General features: G+C 35.7%; 1 protein-coding gene and 1 long non-coding RNA gene across 2 annotated transcripts; one reads left to right on the forward strand and one right to left on the reverse strand.

The window, feature by feature from the left end:
* The first annotated feature begins 536 nt into the window (after positions 1–536).
* On the forward strand, positions 537–17,720 carry LOC145729910 (uncharacterized). Its single transcript, XM_081980867.1, has 4 exons — positions 537–697; positions 897–1,002; positions 7,728–9,172; positions 17,012–17,720. Exons 2-4 carry the CDS (start codon positions 900–902, stop codon positions 17,381–17,383), a joined length of 1,920 nt encoding a protein of 639 aa, XP_081836993.1. The 5' UTR covers positions 537–697; positions 897–899; the 3' UTR covers positions 17,384–17,720.
* LOC145729912 (uncharacterized) lies at positions 12,308–12,948 on the reverse strand. The gene is made up of 2 exons (XR_014178482.1): positions 12,561–12,948; positions 12,308–12,506 (listed from the first exon to the last, which is right to left on the reverse strand). It is a non-coding gene; the product is annotated as an uncharacterized LOC145729912 (long non-coding RNA).
* Positions 17,721–19,689: the final 1,969 nt, after the last annotated feature.

Here is a 19,689-nt window from a genome sequence, read left to right on the forward strand (position 1 = left end):
ACTCGGTTATTTTGACAATTATAGGGTGGTTCACTATACCAATTTGTAGCCCTTGAAATTCTCTTTTGACCACCCTGTACAACGTTTTCACCTAAAACGTCCAATAAGTGAGTTATGTACTGTTAAAACTGACTTGTTTGTTGTAAAGTTTAATTTTGACAGTTCTTACTGTAACAGCCCATAACTTTGTTATTTTGACAGTTACGGGGTGGTTCAATATACCAATTTGTAGCCCTTGAAATTGTCTTTTGATCACCCTGTATAGCATATATAGTAGAAATGTCACGCTACCGAAAGATAAACGATAAAGCTTTTATACCGGAAATGTGTTGTCCAAATTTATAAATAATATTTTTTTTTTAATTCATATTATTTTAAAAAGTGTTGAGGTTAGGTATACAACATTTTTCAGAAAGTTTCCGGTAATTTTCTGGAAAAAATTGGAAAATCTGTAAAACTATAAAGATACGGGTGAATATAATCGGTCTCAAAAATGATCAGTCGAGATGTGGCAACATTGCTTTCAAGTTGTCAGTCTGCCATCCGTCAACGTCAACTAAACGTCATTTAAATTCCATAATAATTCCCCTCTCCTACTGCTCTAGGATCGTCCTTCGTCGCCATTTCAGTTTACATTTTGAGCAATTGGAAAACATCCTAAATAGTCTCAACTTCCAATTTTCCTGGGTACATAAAGGTTCGTAAACTATACACACAATAGCACAAAGCAGCTTTTCGTGGATTTTCACTTTTTCTTTGCTTTCTACACCGCTTTATACTTTTGACACTTTAGTTGTCTTTACCATGTATGACTATTTTGATTTTGCCCTTTTTATTATTTTAATTACAAGTTGGGTGTATTGCCTGCAATATGACGGGGGGGTTTATGTTTTTAGATCATGAATGCAGATCCAAGACGAGCTGACAAGATCCAACGTTATGTACCTACGAAAAGCAATGCAAATGGTGAAGATCTAACTCCAGATTACATGAATATTATGGGTAAGTTTGTTTTGTCTTTACTTAAACTGGGTTATACGTTAATAATCACATACACTATGTATTAGCTAGCAAGCATTGCTCTTCTTAAGGGTCAAGATCATACAAAGTGTATTAAATGATCTCTTAAGATTTATGTGCAATAAATACATTCTTACACCACTAAAGAACCACAACCCAATAGTGGTTACAAAGACTATTAATTTGATGTTTGATTATATTGAAATTATTTCTTGCTAAAATCAATCAAGACTGTAATGTATTTACCTACTTACTTAAAGCAGAGGTTATATAGAATAAAAGCAGCATCTTTGTAAATTACTTTTTGGTTTGTGACACTTTTTGTTACTACCAAGTTACTAAGTTAATCACAAGCAGCAATTGCTACAAATGCGACACTTGTGGACTTAAGTAATTATTCCTTGTAGAGGTTATATTAAGTGGTAAAACTTCATATTTATATGTAGGAGAATCTGTAATTTTCTCCTATTTTGCTGCTATCAAATTGCATAGAAGAAGGGCTGTGGCAGTAACTTTAAAAAAAAAAACACTGGGAAGTTATAAAATGAACAAAAGGTAGTTTTGTAATTTTGTCTTACTATTATTTTTTCTAAATGTAGTTTTGTCCTTCCTGGATCCCCTAACTAACTAGAGGAATATGGTTTTTGCTGCTCCCTTTAAAGGGCAATTTGCCACTACATCAAAATGTAGTTTAAGATTGAAAATTTCCCTTTTGTATTACAAAGACACAGAGGACAGTATTATATCAATTACAGACAGTAAAACAGCAAATTATGGTGACAGATTGTATTTCTGCCAACAACACCAATTTGACAAGTTTTACTTACATTTCTATGTTTAACCAGTTATTTGTTAATTAGATCTCCCCAAAACAGGTTTAGTGAGAGTTTTTAACATGTTGATTAATTAATTTATAGTCCAGTAACAAAAATATCCAGTCAAATTATCAGTTTTGTTTATTTTGACTATTAAAGTTGCTGGTTTAAACCAATTTACTTAGTAAAGAAGAGTAACAACAATAATAATTATTTAATATACAAAAATCAATGGAACAGTGAATTTATGGGTTATTTTTAAAGCAAGGGATTATGATGAGCTGTCATGTGACTTGATTTATTAGATTTTTGTATTAATAACTGCACTATACAGAGTGGAACATAAGAGTCTACAAAGTGGTTGTAGATTGTCAAGTAGTCCCCAACTAAGCAACATTTTTTCTTGGATCCATTTCATCAAAAGTTTTGTTTAGTTTAACATCTCAGGAGTTTTTGGGTGTTTTCGAATGAACAGCTCTTTTCTGTCACAAGATTTAAATAGATAAAGAAAACAAAGACAAAATTTGAAAACAAATTTGAATTGAAGAGAAACTGTTGTTTCCAGTTTAGTCTGTTTTTGGTTTTTGTATTTGACATTAAGTATTGTTTGTATATCCAGGATTATGTAGGTATGTGTTAATAAGTGCAAAAAAAGTATGGAAGCTCAAATTTACAGAACAAAGTGCCTGTTGGTACAGTTTGTGTGTGCAATAATAGTACCAAAGATTACCTCCAAAACTGGGAATCAAGAAAAAACTAACATTGTTCTATAATACAATTCTGGGGTTAGGATTTGAATTTTTTTTCAATGCAGATCATTATTTCAAGACAGAAAAGGAAGATACAAATATTGTGTTTTATAATTGTCACATTCAATAGCAAGTTATTATTAGATAATTTTCTTTAGGGATTATTATAAAATTGACATTTTGGTATGGTGTTATTAGTCACAAAAGTTGTTTTCAAATTGTGTAGTAATGTTGGACCTACAAGTGTTTTAAGATGACATATAAGAACTCAAATTGAGGGGTAAATTGCCCAGGTATTTTGGTGTACACCCTCGAGGTATTATGAGGCACTTTGCCAGTATTACGAGGTATTTATAAGGCATTTGAGACTATTTTGAGGCATTGTCTGTATGTTTCAAAATTTTAATTGGAATTTTGAGAAAATTTTCAAAGAAAATTTGCGATATTTTAAGGAATAGTTTGCAATAGACAATACAGTGTATCAAAATAACTAAATTGACTGAAAATTGAACAGAACAGCATGAGCACATGTAAGTATTATGGTAAAATCTTTGTTACATTATATTGAGTTGAAACAATATTCATTACAAATTATTATAATAATTTACCAAATTTTCAAGGTTTAAACTTACATTTTTTAGGTCACGTGACTGTTTTTGACAGGTGCCAACTAGCCTTTACAGTGTTGCAAGTTCAAAAATTGCATAATCAAAGTCACGTGACGTGTATTTTGCAATTTCAGTTTTTACAAAAGTCTAAATTGAATTTATCAATTTTTCAAACTTTAAACTGCGTTTTGAAGGTCACGTGACTGTTTTTGACAGTGCCAACTAGCCTTTACAGTGTTGCAAGTTCAAAAATTGAATAATCAAAGTCACGTGACGTGTATTTTGCAATTTCAGTTTTTACAAAAGTCTAAATTGTATTTATCAATTTTTCAAAATTTAAACTGCGTTCTAAAGGTCACGTGACTCTTTTTGACAGTGTCAACTGGCCTTTACAGTGTTGCAAGCTCAAAAATTGCATAATCAAAGTCACGTGACGTGTATTTTGCAATTTCAGTTTTTACAAAAGTCTAAATTGAATTTATCAATTTTTCAAACTTTAAACTGCGTTTTGAAGGTCACGTGACTGTTTTTGACAGTGCCAACTAGCCTTTACAGTGTTGCAAGTTCAAAAATTGAATAATCAAAGTCACGTGACGTGTATTTTGCAATTTCAGTTTTTACAAAAGTCTAAATTGTATTTATCAATTTTTCAAAATTTAAACTACGTTCTAAAGGTCACGTGACTCTTTTTGACAGTGTCAACTGGCCTTTACAGTGTTGCAAGCTCAAAAATTGCATTATCAAAGTCACGTGACGGGTATTTTGCAATTTCAGTTTTTACAACTGTCTAAATTGAATTTAGCAATTTTTCAAACTTGAAACTGCGTTTTAAAGGTCACGTGACTGTTTTTGACAGTGCCAACTAGCCTTTACAGTGTTGCCAGTTCAAAAATTGAATAATCAAAGTCACGTGACGTGTATTTTGCAATTTCAGTTTTTACAAAAGTCTAAATTGAATTTATCAATTTTCAAACTTTAAACTGCGTTTTGAAGGTCACGTGACTGTTTTTGCCAGTGTCAATTGGCCTATTTACGTCATGTGACCATAAAAAATTAATCTTTCAAGGGTGTAGTTCATCAAGGTTTATCATTATCCCCAATACTTTATAACTAAATTTAGGAATGCCATGTCATGCTATTTTAAGCCATAATAAAAGCATTGTGAGGTATTTTAAAGGCATTTCAAGGTATTTTGTATGCAAAAAGGAATTTTGGTGTACAACAAATTATCGGCGGTGTACCCCTCGATTAAAATCAAAGTTTTTTCCATTAGCAAAAAGCAAATTAAACTAGTCCCATGTCAGTCAAAACTGCTTTAAAATCTGTACTTCACTGTACCAGATTGATGTTTCATTTTTTTCAACACTTAATAAACTGGCTTTTTAAAATTTTTATCTAACCTATTAATAAGAGTTTATTTGAATAAAGCTAAAGATATACAGGGAGGTCAGTTTGTACTAGCAGAACTCTGGTATTCAAGAAAGTAGCTAATCTTAAGATAAACATGCTAGAAAATGCTTCTTTTTTAGATACAGAGTATACATGTTTGGGGGGGCTTTTCTAATATATTTTTTTAAATATACAATTTTACTGTATTCGTCTAACACAATATATTCTTTGAGTAACATTGTTATTAAGAAGTGTTTTAACAATTTATTTGCTAAATAAAAGAAACTTAAATTTAAGCTTCCAAAGGAAATTCATAAGAATTTCCTACATTTTTTTTAAATTGTATCATTCTATTTTGAATGACAGCTAATTTGGTTGAAAACGACAATCGCGCGGATTTCACATTGATCACGTGACCATTTTCCTCGCAGACTTGACCAATCTACGTTACTTTAAGTTTAAAATATGGTGAAAGTGCATGTTAGTACTGTAGTGCAGATATAATTTACCCTAAAAGTTTCAAATTTTTTGTACTCTATACAGTGTGCACAAAAAAGTCTGTGACTGTAAAGTATCTGGAAAATACTTGAGTTTTTAAAAATCACCCTGTACAAAAGTTATACTACTGTCAAGTTTAGTACAATTACTGCCTTTGGTTTGCAAATTTTCGTTTAGCGTAACAGTTTATATGGTAAACTTCATTGGGAATCTTATATATTTAAAGCAAAAACTGTGTTACAGAAAGTTCTTACAAAACACGGTTTCTGTCTTTGTTCCTTAAAAATTCGAGTTAAATGCCATTGGTGCACTGAGAAATTTCGAGCAAAAAGAGTTATTATTGTTAAATTTCAGTACAATAATTATTAATCTAAATGAGCTTATTTTGACCAGGAGTTACTTTGGGACGTCATATATCAGTGTTGATATTGAGGAATCGAAAACGGCAATTATTTCAGTCCCATTTGACCAGATCAGACCAGATCAGATGATATAACACAAAAAAATAAGGAAAAGTCATATTTATAACTCATGTGGAAGTCTAAAGTTACTCATTCCACAGGTCATCAATCCTTCTCGTAAAAATATCTTATTGTAAGAGTGTTTCTAATGTTTGAGCACGATTGAACAAAACAACGCTTAAACGGCATTTTTCTTCCATCAGAAGATAACTTCCTAGTCGCAAATCACTGTAAAATAAACAAAACCTACAAGTTGGTCTCGACGGTTGATGTTTGGTTAAAGTTGGTATTAGGTCCATGAATTCCGTCTCACTCAACTCACTACATGTCCTTTTTGCATAGTCATGTCCTCATTCATTCCGGTTTCATAGCGTCCTGCGCCTTCCGGTTCCTAGCCTCTTCTGTCTTCCCAGTCCCTTGGTTGCAGGTTTCGTTCCGACATAGCTTTTTCTATTCCGCCGGTCCATGTCGCCCTGGGTCTTCCTCTTTTCTGTCGGCGTCCATTTGAGGATCTGCTTAGGTATTCCAGTACCTTCCATCCTCTCCACATGTCCATAGCATATTAGTTGTCTACGTGGGATCTCTTCTACTATAGTTGTCTCAATCTCGACCTTCCTGCTGATCTATGCCAAAAGTCCATTTCTACAAAATTTGTTGTTAATTGCCAAGTTTCACATCCGTACAGCACTATACTTTTGAATGTTCAGTGGTATAAGAGGTGCTTCTTTTCTCGATACATTTGGACCACAGGATCGAGTTCAGGCAGCCTATCACCTTTATCTCTTTCTCTGTAAGGCCTCCGTTACATATTACCCCCGTATATTCAGTACAACAGCTTATCGTTTCGTTTTCTTGTGGGTGAAGTTCATCTCTGTCGTCTCCAATACATAGATGTTTGGTTTTGGAACGGTTTACCAATAGCCCCCATTCTTCGTACTCTTTTAATAGCTTTCATGTCAAATACTCTAAGTCCTCTTTGTCTTGTGCGATAACAACCTGATCATCTGCAAAGTGCAGGGTGTATAACGTTCTGTCATCACTTATTTATATGCCCATCCCACTACATGATCTTCTCCATCGCCTCAAAGCTTCGTTCAGATAGATTTTGAATAGTGTGGGAGAGATACAACAGCCCTGCCGTAACCCTTTCGTAACTGGAAAGCTGCCTGAGGTTTTGTTTTTCAATTTGGATCTTAGATTAGAATGGTCGTATAGTTGTCTGACCGCAGCTATTAACGTGACATTAATTCGTCTGAGAAGATACGTCTCTCTGGCGACTTTCCTTTCATTTAGTTGGACTAGGCTAAATAGGTGGTCCAGACAAGAGCGGCTCAAAACCAGCTTGTTCTTCAATTTCCGTAGGACTGTACTCTTCCTCTATAAAGTTTCTGAGAACTTTCCCATAGAGACTTGTACTGGTAACAGACCTATAGTTGGAACAATCTTCTTTGTTTCCCTTTTTGTGAATCTAGGTAATCCATGCTTCTTTCCATCTAGAGGGAACTCTTTCCCCGTTAATATATCTGGTAAACAGTTCGCTTATTTGCTTTATGAGTTTTCCTGTCCCAAATTTCAGTAATTCCGCTGGTATTCCTTCCGGTCAATTGCTTTTCGTATCGATGCTTCGCTAACGTCCACTCGTGGGCCGTGTGCTTGATACGCTTCTGGAGAGTTTGTAAGATATGGCATCTTCTTTGAGTTTGCTCATCTGAATTGGTTGAAAGTTTACTTTACTTACGGTGTTGGATTTTAGGTTTCTGATGATCTTGTTCCTCCTAGGTAGCTGTTCACTTCTTTCCCAGGTGTCGTGTTTCTTCTTCTTTATCATGTTCTTAAATTTAGTCTGTTCTCTCTTGTAGGTTGTACTATCATCTAGGTTTTTCGTATTTAGCCATTTCTGATATGCTTTTTGCTTTCTTGTTGTAGCTCTTTTCAGGTTATGTCATTATGTGTCAAATAGTCGTTATCCAACTTGTGGTTTAATCGGCTCTGGTAAAGTCGCCTAATACTAAGTTAGTGTACTCCATTAATGTTATATTTATTTAAAATACCTGTATTTTCCAGATAGTTTGAAGTTGTCAGACCTTTTACACACACTGTATCTGTAATACAAATTTGTCCTATTGAGAGAGTGTGTGTGGGTTCACATTAGGGTAGTAGCATAAACTAAATGTTTGCATTCCGTAGGTCAACCCGCGACCACGGCAAATGCAGCTGGTGAGTCGGTAGAGATACACCCGGAAACAAACGTTGTTGACCACATTCATCACGCACGCCCGGACGACGTCCAGCAAGATGGTGAACTCACCGCAACCACAAATGCCGCTAATGTGATCCCAACCAGCCCTCAATACGGCGTTGCCATTATACCTAATAATATTAATCCCATCGCCAACGATTTGGCTGCCACCGAAACGGTAGCCTTAACGACTGAAAGTTTGGTAGACAGTAGCGTGAAAGCTGGTGAAGATGTTGTTAGTAAAGAGTTGCATTCGACACCAAGCAGAAATGAGAGATTTAAAGTGGTTAAAATTGCTAGTCTTGAACCTTTTAAACGTGGGAGGTGGAAATGTATGGATTACGTGGATGAAGCGCCACCACCGAATGTAATAAACGCGGCGAAAGCAGCGCAGTCTGTAGGAAATACCGCTAATCTTGCCGGAGGGGTTTATTTGCAAACTCAAAGTTTACCGCAACAACAAATTCAACAGATGTTGTTGCAAGGCGGATTTACGAACGGAACTCAATTTTTTCCTGCCAATGTGGCGCCTCAACTCATCCCGCAAGGACAGTATTTTTACCCGCAAGTTGCCAACGTGCAAAGTCAAACAGTTTCACAGCCTGTAGGGACCAGTATGCCTGCTCAGTTTATAAACAACCAACCCTACTTTGCTGCCGGCGTTGTCGCGGCTAATCCAGCTGGATTCACTTTACCGCAAAGCTACGCGAATATACAGTACGTTCCGATCCCGCCTCAAGGGAGCGCCTTTGTTCCTACGAGCCAAGCAGTGCATTTGCCAGCCAACTTTCAACAAAGTCAGAGTTACGCGGGACAACCCTCGTCCGTGTCACAAGCTAACATAACCCAGAACTTGGTTAATGGACACGGTTTCCCTCAACAACAGCACCAAAATGAAGTCCAAGGCTCCGGAATGTCACTACCCAATCAACCTGCCAAAAACGTTTTACTGGTCAACTCACAGTCGGCAACTAACAACAATCATGTGGTTGCAAACACCGCGCCTGTTGTACCGACGCATCAATTCCAACAGCAACAGAGCGGTACTTTCCAACCTCCCGCGCAATCTCAGAGTAACAATCAAACCACGCAAAACGTGACAGCGACCGGACCTACCATGATCGCTCCAGTGATCGGTGTTGCGCAGCAACCGCAACAAAGTTTCGACCCCAGTAACGTGTACACGAATCCTCAGTTTGCGATTGGCGTAAACAGTTTGACAGTTCTCGACGCCAATCAGGACAATAGTCAGGAAGTGAAAGAGACAAGTAGTGCGGCGGAGACGGCCAGTGATACGGCGGAGGATCCAAACAAGAACAATCCGGTGGTTAATGCTATTGATAACAAAATTGAACAAGCTATGGACTTGGTTAAGAGTCATCTTATGTACACGGTAAGTAGTTTTTGTTTTTGTAGTTATTTGAAGTAATAGGAAAAAGGCAAATTAAGAGTACTTGTTTTAGAGACAATTTAAAGGTAAAACAGTGAACTGCAGTGATAATGAATCTGAAATAGCTGACTTGAACCAAACCATTTATTACTTATTTATTGCTTGTTATGATTTTGAACCGAGAATCAGACAAAATTCTCAGGAGTGTGTGAGGTGCACACTGCGTATTTGCCTCATGTCCTTCTTCTGAGAACCATCGTCACTCAAAGAGAGTGTGATCAGCAGTATCTGTATTTTTGCAAAACCAACATTTATTCGAGTCGCTGTTGCCTATCCTATTTAGATACGTGCAGAAGATTCCGTGGCTAGTAAATGCCTGTGTCATATAGTATCTTAATGCTCCCCATTTCCTGGTATTCCACCGCTCTACATCCTTTATAAAGTGCATTGTCCATCCTTGATATTTGGTCCATTCAGCTTGCCATTTGTTGTATAGTTTATATCTTCTTCGGTAGGCACTGTTCTATAAGCCGATGTACACATTATAGATAGTCTTCTGTTTACCCTACTTTTTGTATTTAGCAGCGTTGTTTCATATCTGCGATGCGGACAGCACAGTTGATAGTACTGTAGTTGCTGAGTGCATTGATCATCAAGTGTGCTCTTTCGCTGATGACGCTCATGTCCTTGTCCAACAGAACTCCCAAGTACTTTGTGTTTGCGCAGGATTTCACATTTACGTTTCCAATTTTCAGATCCATTTGATTTAGGCTTCTTCCTACCAATATTAGTGCTTCTGTTTCGTTGTGCGCCACGTCGAGCCCCATCTCTTCCAACTTTTCTTTGCTGCATACTCAGCAGCCTCTTTCAATCCCTCCGGGGGTTTGTTTCTAATCATCCGCCTACGCGATCAAATCGATTCCGGATTCCCAGTCTGTCCGGAGCCCCTCATCGTAATATAGATTCCACAGGAGAAGGCCAAGGATTGAGCCCTGTGGGACTCCGCATGTCATCCGGTATTCAATTTCGTGGTCTGCAATGACTATTCTATCCTGGAAGTATGACTGTTATGATCTTGATGAGGTAGTTGCTGACTTTGCGCTTTGATCGTGGGCTCCCATCGCGCTGAGTTGGGGTGCAGAGTATTAAGCTCCAGAAGTGCCCACACTAGTCGGCACTGAGTATTAAGTGCTTAGAATCTTTGACACCTGCTTAAAGCATCAAGTAAAAGGTTACGAAGAAGTCAAGAGTCTCCGGGAGCGTCACGCTTGGAGAACCCGAAATACAAAAGGCAAACTCAAGTACTGTGGAGTAACTCCAATTGAGACACCCGAAAGAGACTCTTGATGTCCAGCAATATCAGGACACAAAGCTCTCTGTCCCTGCACGATTCTTTTTGTATTTCACTGACTAAGTGTTTTACTTTCTTTAAAGCATTCATTATAGATCTGCCATTTCTGAATCCGCACTGGGACTCGCTTATCAGCCCCAAACTGTCCCCTTCTGCCTGCAGTCTGTTTTTGAGGAGCGCTTTTGGCATTTTTCCCAGGACGTCGATTAAGCATAGAGGTTTATAGGAAGCATTTCCTTAAGAATCATTTCAGTTTTCCATATTTTAGAAAATTCTTGTTTTTTGAGACAAGTGTTCATAACTTCCAGGACTTGGCAATCTCGGCAGTGATTTCGTCGATTCCTGGGGCCTTTTTTGCTTTTAACTAACAGAGAGTTACGGAGAGTTCATCTACTGTGAAAAGATCACATTTTTGTAAGTCAACTCGACTTCTTATGGGAAATCACTTTGTAATTTGTGTTTCTAATTGATGTTTGGTGAGCTTTCTGTAAGAGTTACCTACTTATTTCTTTGTTTTTGTCTGTCTGGGAGTCCCCCATCGTAATATAGATTTCACAGAAGAGGGCCAAGAATTCAGCCCTGTGGGACTCCGCATGTCATCCGGTATTCAATTTCGTGGTCTGCAATGACTGTTCTATCCTGGAAGTATGACTCTTATGATCTTGATGAGGTAGTTGCTGACTTTGCCCTTTTTAAGCGCTTTGATTGTGCGCTCCCATCGCGCTGAGTTGGGGTGCAGAGTATTACGCTCCAGAAGGGCTCCACACTAGTCGGCACTGAGTATTGTGCTTAGAATCTTTGATCAGTGCATAAAGCATCAAGTAAAAGGTTACGAAGAAGCCAAGAGACTATGTGTTTGACTTTCTTTAAAGCATCCATTGTAGATCTGCCTTTTCTGAATCTGTACTGGGACTCGCTTAACAGTCCCAAGCTGTCCACTTTTGCCTGAAGTCTGTTTTTGAGGAGCGCTTCTTCTTCATTAAGCATAGAGGTTTATAGGAAGCATTTCCTTGAGAATCATTTCAGTTTTCCATATTTTAGGAAATTCCAGAGACAAGTGTTAACGCATTTAACTTCCAGGACTTGGCAATCTCGGCAGTGATTTCGTCGATTCCTGGGGCCTTTTTTGCTTTTGTGTTTCTAATTGATGTTTGGTGAGCTTTCTGTAAGAGTTACCTACTAATTTCTTTGTAGCAATCTTGTATGCTTTTCCCCAGATGTCGGTCTTCAAGGACCGGTTTTAAGTTCCATTTTGCTTTTTTGTAATTTTCTAGGCTTAAGTTCTTCCACTGTTCCTAGTTACGCTCTGGTTCTAGTGAGTTTTTTTCTTAATGCATTACAGTTTTTGCTTTTGGAAGCAATTTCTTTATTCCACTAGTTAACAGGGTTCCAGCTTAGATGGTTTTTCCTTTCTAAAGTGTGAATTGCATCTTAAAGTCTTCTGGAGTCGAGTTCTGAGGGTAGTTCATTCTTCGAACTATGTTAAGGCTCAGTGGTGTATAGTTTCTGTTAAACTCCCTGGTACAATTCCAGTTTAAACCTCTAAAATTGTTTTTTTTGCTTGGTTATGCAAAAAATAATTATGCAAACACTGTTGACATGTTGCCTCAATGCTACTATAAGATATTTAAAAAATAGAAGGTTGCAATGTTTGTCATTGTTCTACTTTTTGTGTTTTTCTGGAAGAAAGTAGGAATTTCAGTCACGGTGAGTTTGTATCATCATTTTTGACCAAATTACCACAAAAAATGCCTGTTTATAAGGTTTTGTAGGTAAAATGCAGTGACTTTTGCATAAATCATTTTTATTTGGTAAACTTATAGTTTAATTACATACAATTTTGTTATTTTCGGTTCGGTGCCAGGCTTTTGTTCCTAATTATTGTTTTGGTTAGTAAACCAGTAGGAGTTTGTTGATGCAAACTAATTTACTTTGTTTACCTTCATCATACCAGTTGTTTACCATTCATCAGCTGAGTCTTTCGATCTAAAAAGAGTGTACTACAATATTTGAAGAACCTAATGATTATTTTGAACTTACCTGCTCTAGAAATTGATTTAAGTAGATTTCCAATTCAAATCTGGATATTCCATCTATGGTTTGTAATTGCCAGGGTGTTTTTTGTTACAGTAACCTGTGAAATCAATTTGCACCAACTGATAACTTACTTTCGTTAAACATAAGCAATTGTGTGAGTGTGAATTTTCACTTTCGAATTGATTTGCAGTTTTTTTTATTACAGAGTCTGTGGATTTGAAAATAGATATGATTTTAAATATAACTCCAGGCCTTGACATTGCGTTTGCCGCATAGTTGTCTGGCGTTTTCTTTGGGTTTTCCTTGAGCTCTAAAATGTATTTCAAATAAACTTTTGATATTTTTGGACGGAATTCTGCCTTGCATTGACTATGATTTTTTTTTTTTTAATATCTAGGTCATTGTTTTAGCAGTAAAAATGGTGCATTAATTAAAAAATCAACTAATTGAATAAACCTTCTTCTGAAAGAAGAAAATTTTATAAGTAACTTGAGGGAATTTGGAAGTCATTTTTTTATTATACGTTAGAGGTTGCCAAATTGTTACTAATACAGTATTAAAAAATGACTTGCACAACTTACACTTTTTTGGTGCCACATTTGAAACTTTTTATATTTAGTTTACCCATTATCAACATTCTTGTAAGTATTTCCTGATAGTATTCTTGTTATATTTGTCTTCTTAGAGTAGATATTGATTCCAATGGGGTTTATGATGAATTTCCTGGCTTATAAGCCTGGAAAACTGCTTTTACTGGCAAAAAGCCTTCACATAATAGGGAAATTGAACATAGTTGTGTTATAACTTGTAAAGTTTCTAGTAAGAGAAAAAATACCAATAATGCTTCAATACATCCAGTTTTCATCGACTTACAAGGACTTATTTTGTACTGTTTGGTATAATCGTCCAATTTAGTTTAAAATTGCAAAATACACGTCACGTGACTTTGATTAATTTTTGAGCTTTTAACACTGTAAAGGTCAGTTAACATTGTCAAAAACAGTCACGTGACCTTCAAAAAACAGCTTAAACTTTGGAAAATTGACAAATTAAATTTGAACAGTTGTAAAAACTTAAATGGCAAGATAAACGTCACGTGACTTTGATAATTCAATTTTCGAGCTTGCAACACTGTAAAGGCCAGTTGACATTGGCAGAAACAGTCACGTGACCTTCAAAAAGCTGTTTAAACGCTAGAAAATTGATAAATTAAATTTAGACAGTTGTAAAATCTTAAATTGCAAAATAAACGTCACGTGACTTTGATAATTCAATTTTTGAACTTGCAACACTGTAAAGGTCAGTTGGCATTGTCAAAAACAGTCACGTGACCTTCAAAAAGCAGCTTAAACTTTGGAAAATTGATAAATTCAATTTAGAGAGTTGTGGAAACTTAAATTGCAAAATACACGTCACGTGACTTTGATAATTCAATTTTTGAACTTGCAACACTGTAAAGGTCAGTTGGCATTGTCAAAAACAGTCACGTGACCTTCAAAAAGCAGCTTAAACTTTGGAAAATTGATAAATTCAATTTAGAGAGTTGTGGAAACTTAAATTGCAAAATACACGTCACGTGACTTTGATAATTCAATTTTTGAGCTTGCAACACTGTAAAGGCCAGTTGACATTGGCAGAAACAGTCACGTGACCTTCAAAAAGCTGTTTAAACGCTAGAAAATTGATAAATTAAATTTAGACAGTTGTAACAACTTAAATTGCAAAGTACACGTCACGTGACTTTGATAATTCAATTTTCGAGCTTGCAACACTGTAAAGGTCAGTTGACATTGTCTAAAACAGTCACGTGACCTTCAAAAAGCAGCTTAAACTTTGGAAAATTGATAAATTAAATTTAGAGAGTTGTGGAAACTTAAATTGCAAAATACACGTCACGTGACTTTGATAATTCAATTTTTGGAGCTTGCAACACTGTAAAGGCTAGTTGATATTGGCAAAAACAGTCACGTTACGTTCAAAACGCAGTATAAACTTTGGAAAATTGATAAATTAAATTTAGAGAGTTGTGGAAACTTAAATTGCAAAATACACGTCACGTGACTTTGATAATTCAATTTTTGGAGCTTGCAACACTGTAAAGGCTAGTTGATATTGGCAAAAACAGTCACGTTACGTTCAAAACGCAGTATAAACTTTGAAAAATTGATAAATTCAATTTAGACAGTTGTGGAAACTTAAATTGCAAAATACACGTCACGTGACTTTGATAATTCAATTTTTTAGCTTGCAACACTGTAAAGACCAGTTGACATTGTCAAAAACAGTCACGTGACCTTCAAAAATCAGTTTAAACTTTGGAAAATTGATAAATTAAATTTAGACAGTTGTAATAAGTTAAATTGCAAAATACACGTCACGTGACTTTGATAATTCAATTTTTTAGCTTGCAACACTGTAAAGACCAGTTGACATTGTCAAAAACAGTCACGTGACCTTCAAAAAGCAGTTTAAACTTTGGAAAATTGATAAATTAAATTTGGACAGTTGTAATAACTTAAATTGCAAAATACACGTCACGTGACATTGATAATTCAATTTTTGAGCTTGCAACACTGTAAAGGCTAGTTGACATTGGCAGAAACAGTCACGTGACCCTCAAAAATCAGTTTAAACTTTGGAAAATTGATAAATTAAATTTAGACAGTTGTAATAAGTTAAATTGCAAAATACACGTCACGTGACTTTGATAATTCAATTTTTGAGCTTGCAACACTGTAAAGGTCAGTTGACATTGTCGAAAACAGTCACGTGACCTTTAAAACGCAGTTTAAGCTTTGGAAAATTGTTAAATTAAATTTGGACAGTTGTAAAATCTTAAATTGCAGAATACACGTCACGTGACTTTGATAATTCAATTTTTGAGCTTGAAACACTGTAAAGGTCAGTTGACATTGTCTAAAACAGTCACGTGACCTTCAAAAAGCAGCTTAAACTTTGGAAAATTGATAAATTAAATTTAGACAGTTGTGGAAACTTAAATTGCAAAATACACGTCACGTGACTTTGATAATTCAATTTTTGGAGCTTGCAACACTGTAAAGGCTAGTTGATATTGGCAGAAACAGTCACGTGACCCTCAAAAAGCAGTTTAAATTTTGGAAAATAGATAAATTCAATTTAGACAGTTGTAATAACTTAAATTGTAAAATACACGTCACGTGACTTTGATAATTAAATTTTTAGAGCTTGCAACACTGTAAAGGCTAGTTGACATTGTTAAAAACAGTCACGTGACCTTCAAAAAGCAGCTTAAACTTTGGAAAATTGATAAATTACATTTAGAGAGTTGTGGAAACTAAATTGCAAAATACACGTCACGTGACTTTGATAATTAAATTTTTGAGCTTGCAACACTGTAAAGGCCAGTTGGCATTGTCAAAAACAGTCACGTGACCTTCAAAAAGCAGTTTAAACTTTGGAAAATTCATAAATTAAATTTAGACAGTTGTGGAAACTTAAATTGCAAAATACACGTCACGTGACTTTGATAATTCAATTTTTGGAGCTTGTAACACTGTAAAGGCTAGTTGGCATTGTCAAAAACAGTCACGTGACTTTCAAAAAGCAGCTTAAACGTTAGAAAATTGATAAATTACATTTAGACAGTTGTGGAAACTTAAATTACAAAATACACGTCACGTGACTTTGATAATTCAATTTTTGGAGCTTGTAACACTGTAAAGGCTAGTTGGCATTGTCAAAAACAGTCACGTGACTTTCAGAAAGCAGCTTAAACGTTACAAAATTGATAAATTACATTTAGACAGTTGTGGAAACTTAAATTGCAAAATACACGTCACCTGTGCTTGTGGATGCAGTAAGGCGCTAGCAACAAACATTTTAGAAATCTTCGGTGTCCTGCCACTGGCAAAATGTCAGGGATGCCATCATTTTGGTTCAGTGTGTTTTAGTGATCCAGAAAGAAGAAATTAAAAGAATTTGAGCCCAAAATCAAGGTTCACACTTCAGGAAACTTCCCTGTTACTGTTACTGAGTCAAATTGTGGGTCAACCAGCACTACTTTAGTAAATGACAAAATCTTGGTCAGTACTCATAAGTCTGAGCCTAAGCCATCTGCTGAAAATGTGGGGTTGGTTGCTCTTCAAAGTTGACCAGGTCAGGTCGAACCGTAAAGCCCCCAAAAAAATTAGACTCAAAGATTAGGCTGGCGGGAAGGGTTTTTAAGGTTAAGTTAGTTTAGTTAAGTGGCAGTTGACCATAACCATTCTGAGTACTGTGGGTTTCCTGTACTCCTGTAGAGAATAAAGTATATCTTGGAAATTTCTAGTATTATTACAAGATAAAACAAATTGAACGTTTGAATCGTCTTCTTTCCTGACAGAGACAATAGTCAATTTTGTTACCTATAGTGTTCTTCATTTGCCTTTTTCCCTTCAGTCAATGCAGCTTATACTAATCTGTTACCATTTTAGGTGAGAGAAGAAGTGGAAGTCCTCAAAGAAAAAATAGCGGAACTGATGGATCGAATCCAGCAGCTCGAAACGGAAAACAACTACCTGCGATCGTTAATACCGAAAAACGTGGCGGCGCCTCCACCAGCTTCGGGCACTTTCAGCCAACCCACCACTCAACCTCAAAACATCGCCGTAGTCAATCCTACGCCGAACGTAATACACCAAAATTCGAATTCGCTGATCAATTCGAATCCATCCTCAGTGCAACCGATTGTACAGAATAATACTCCCGCGGTGGTGCAACAACACAATCCTCCTAGTCAAAACCAAACAAGCATTCCGAATAATTCTCATCCGGCTAGTAAGGAGGCCAGCTCAGGAGTGCAATAATAATAATATTTATCGGGCTGTTAGAATTTAGATAATTATTGTTTCTGTTTGTTGTGCGAATGTTGCCTTGTAATAGCGATTGAAATGAACGAGATGCGAGAGGAACGGTAAAACCTTACGTAAAAGAAAATTGTTGCGGGACGACTCGGTGGGGTTTTAAGTTCTAATTTGGCGTGCGAGAGTTGTAACTTAGTGTTTTTGTATCTGTAAGTTCTTCTTTTAATCATTTTTACTATTCACACCATTTTATTTAATTGCTTATTTAGTGATGTTTAACATGTAAACAAATTTTTGATTTATAGATCTTGTGTATGTAATATTTTTATTGAAAAAACTACATTATTAGTTTTTTTTTTTTTAATAAGACTTTTAAGAAGTAAGTGACGTGTGTAGTAGTACTGATTATGCAAATACGTTATAGATATACCGATACGGGTACCACCCTATATCTGCTGTGGAAAGAAAATGTCGCTTCTGGAATGGATCGCGACGGTGCAATCTCTAAAGTAACATTCACATAACATGCAGTGCATTTGTACTGTTAATGGCAAGAAGTAGACAAATGACATCATTCACAATAAACTCAAAATTAAAATTAGAAAATAGGAATCAGAAGGCAAACTCTGTAACGAATAGCAAGGAAATTTCTTTGCTATTATAGAAAACCCTTCTCTATCGTAGTTTACAGGGTTTTTCAATGAAAATTAGCCACCCTGAATATCTTCCAAAATAATTTCTCTGTTAAAAAATGCTAAGACACGTCAACAAAGATTGCAAGGGGGACATCATTTTACGTAGGATTTGAATTTCTGCCTTCAGCCCCTTTGCCGCCATAGCCACCCCCACTAAGTTTTCAAACGGCACCATACCCTGTGTGGCACATCCTTGGAAAGGGTATTCCATAAGGAATTAATTGCACTATTTTATTTGTACAGGGTGCTGCATCGATGGTTTTACGGGGTACAGAGAAAACGGTAATAGATAGAAAAAAAAGTAGCATTCAAAGATACGGGGGGTTTTCGAAAATTGGTAATTTTTGAACCTCTTCTGTATTTTAGTTGCTCTTAAAGTTATCAGAAAATGAAGAACGGTTCCCGGTAGAAGTTTTCATTTAGAATCCAATGGCGTAGTCAGTTTGTTTCTATTCCGTTTAGTTTCTGATATATGACAGTAAGTTACATTTTTTTAAATGGAACATCCTATATATTTTTACGTCATTTAATTCTCTTGATTTTTACCTTTTCAACGGTGTATTACAACATATAAGTTTGTAGAGGTTAATTCTGTTATTTTAAAAAAGGACCTTTGCTAAGCTAATAAAAGGCCAATATCTAAAATACCAAACAAAATCGGAAATCATATAAACTAACACATCAGAAAATTAAATATTTTTAATAAATCTTATTAAAAATCTAAGTTACAAACAGTTCTACCGTCACTTTAATAAGAAAACTGGCCATTTCTATTTTCTACTATTTTTAAGGTAGAAGTTGAAAAAACTGTTTATAAACGACATGTAACATGTTAATATGAACAAAATTTTGTTTCAACTGTGGGTATTGTGGGTATTTTTATTCATATTATTTAGCACTTTTTTGTTAAGGAAACGCTTTTTTTCTAATTACCAAGATTAACGTTTACAAACTTCTATGTTTTAATACACCGGTGAAAAAGTAAAAATCAATAGAATTTAATGAACTAAAAATATATGTGGGTGTTCCATTTAAAAAAATATAACTTAGTGTCATATGTCAGAAACTAAACGTAATAGAAAAAAACTGACTACGCCATTAGATTCTACGTCAAAACTTCTACTGGAAACCGTTTTTCCTTTTTTGATAACTTTAATAGCAAATGAAATACAGAGGAGGTTCCAAAATGACCAATTTTCAAAAACCCCTCGTATCTTTGAAACAAAAGAAGTTTGCGCCGCCCACTTTTCGCCAGTCATCTTAGCTCAGAAAAAGAGATCAGAACACGTATGCTACTTTTTTTCTATCTATTACCGTTTTCTCTGTACCCCGTAAAACCATCGAAAATGCAGCACCATTTGCTTTGAATTGAGACCAAAAAAAATAAAAAATACGTTAACTGCAAAAATAATAGCAAATAGCGGTTATCATTTAATTAACGGCTCAAAATAACCTCCGTTAACTTCCATACAATAATACAAGCGACTTTGGAAGAGTTCGCGAACATTTGTGAGGACTTGCGGTGTCAGTTGTCGGCCTTCATGTATTATTCTCTGCCTAAGGTCTGCAATATTGGCCGGCTGTGTTGCATAGACTTTAGATTTTAAATGCCCC

This window comes from Ips typographus, linkage group LG5 (genome assembly GCF_016097725.1).
Source record: "Ips typographus isolate SLU linkage group LG5, UJ_Ityp_2.0, whole genome shotgun sequence".
Classification (NCBI taxonomy): domain Eukaryota; kingdom Metazoa; phylum Arthropoda; class Insecta; order Coleoptera; family Curculionidae; genus Ips; species Ips typographus.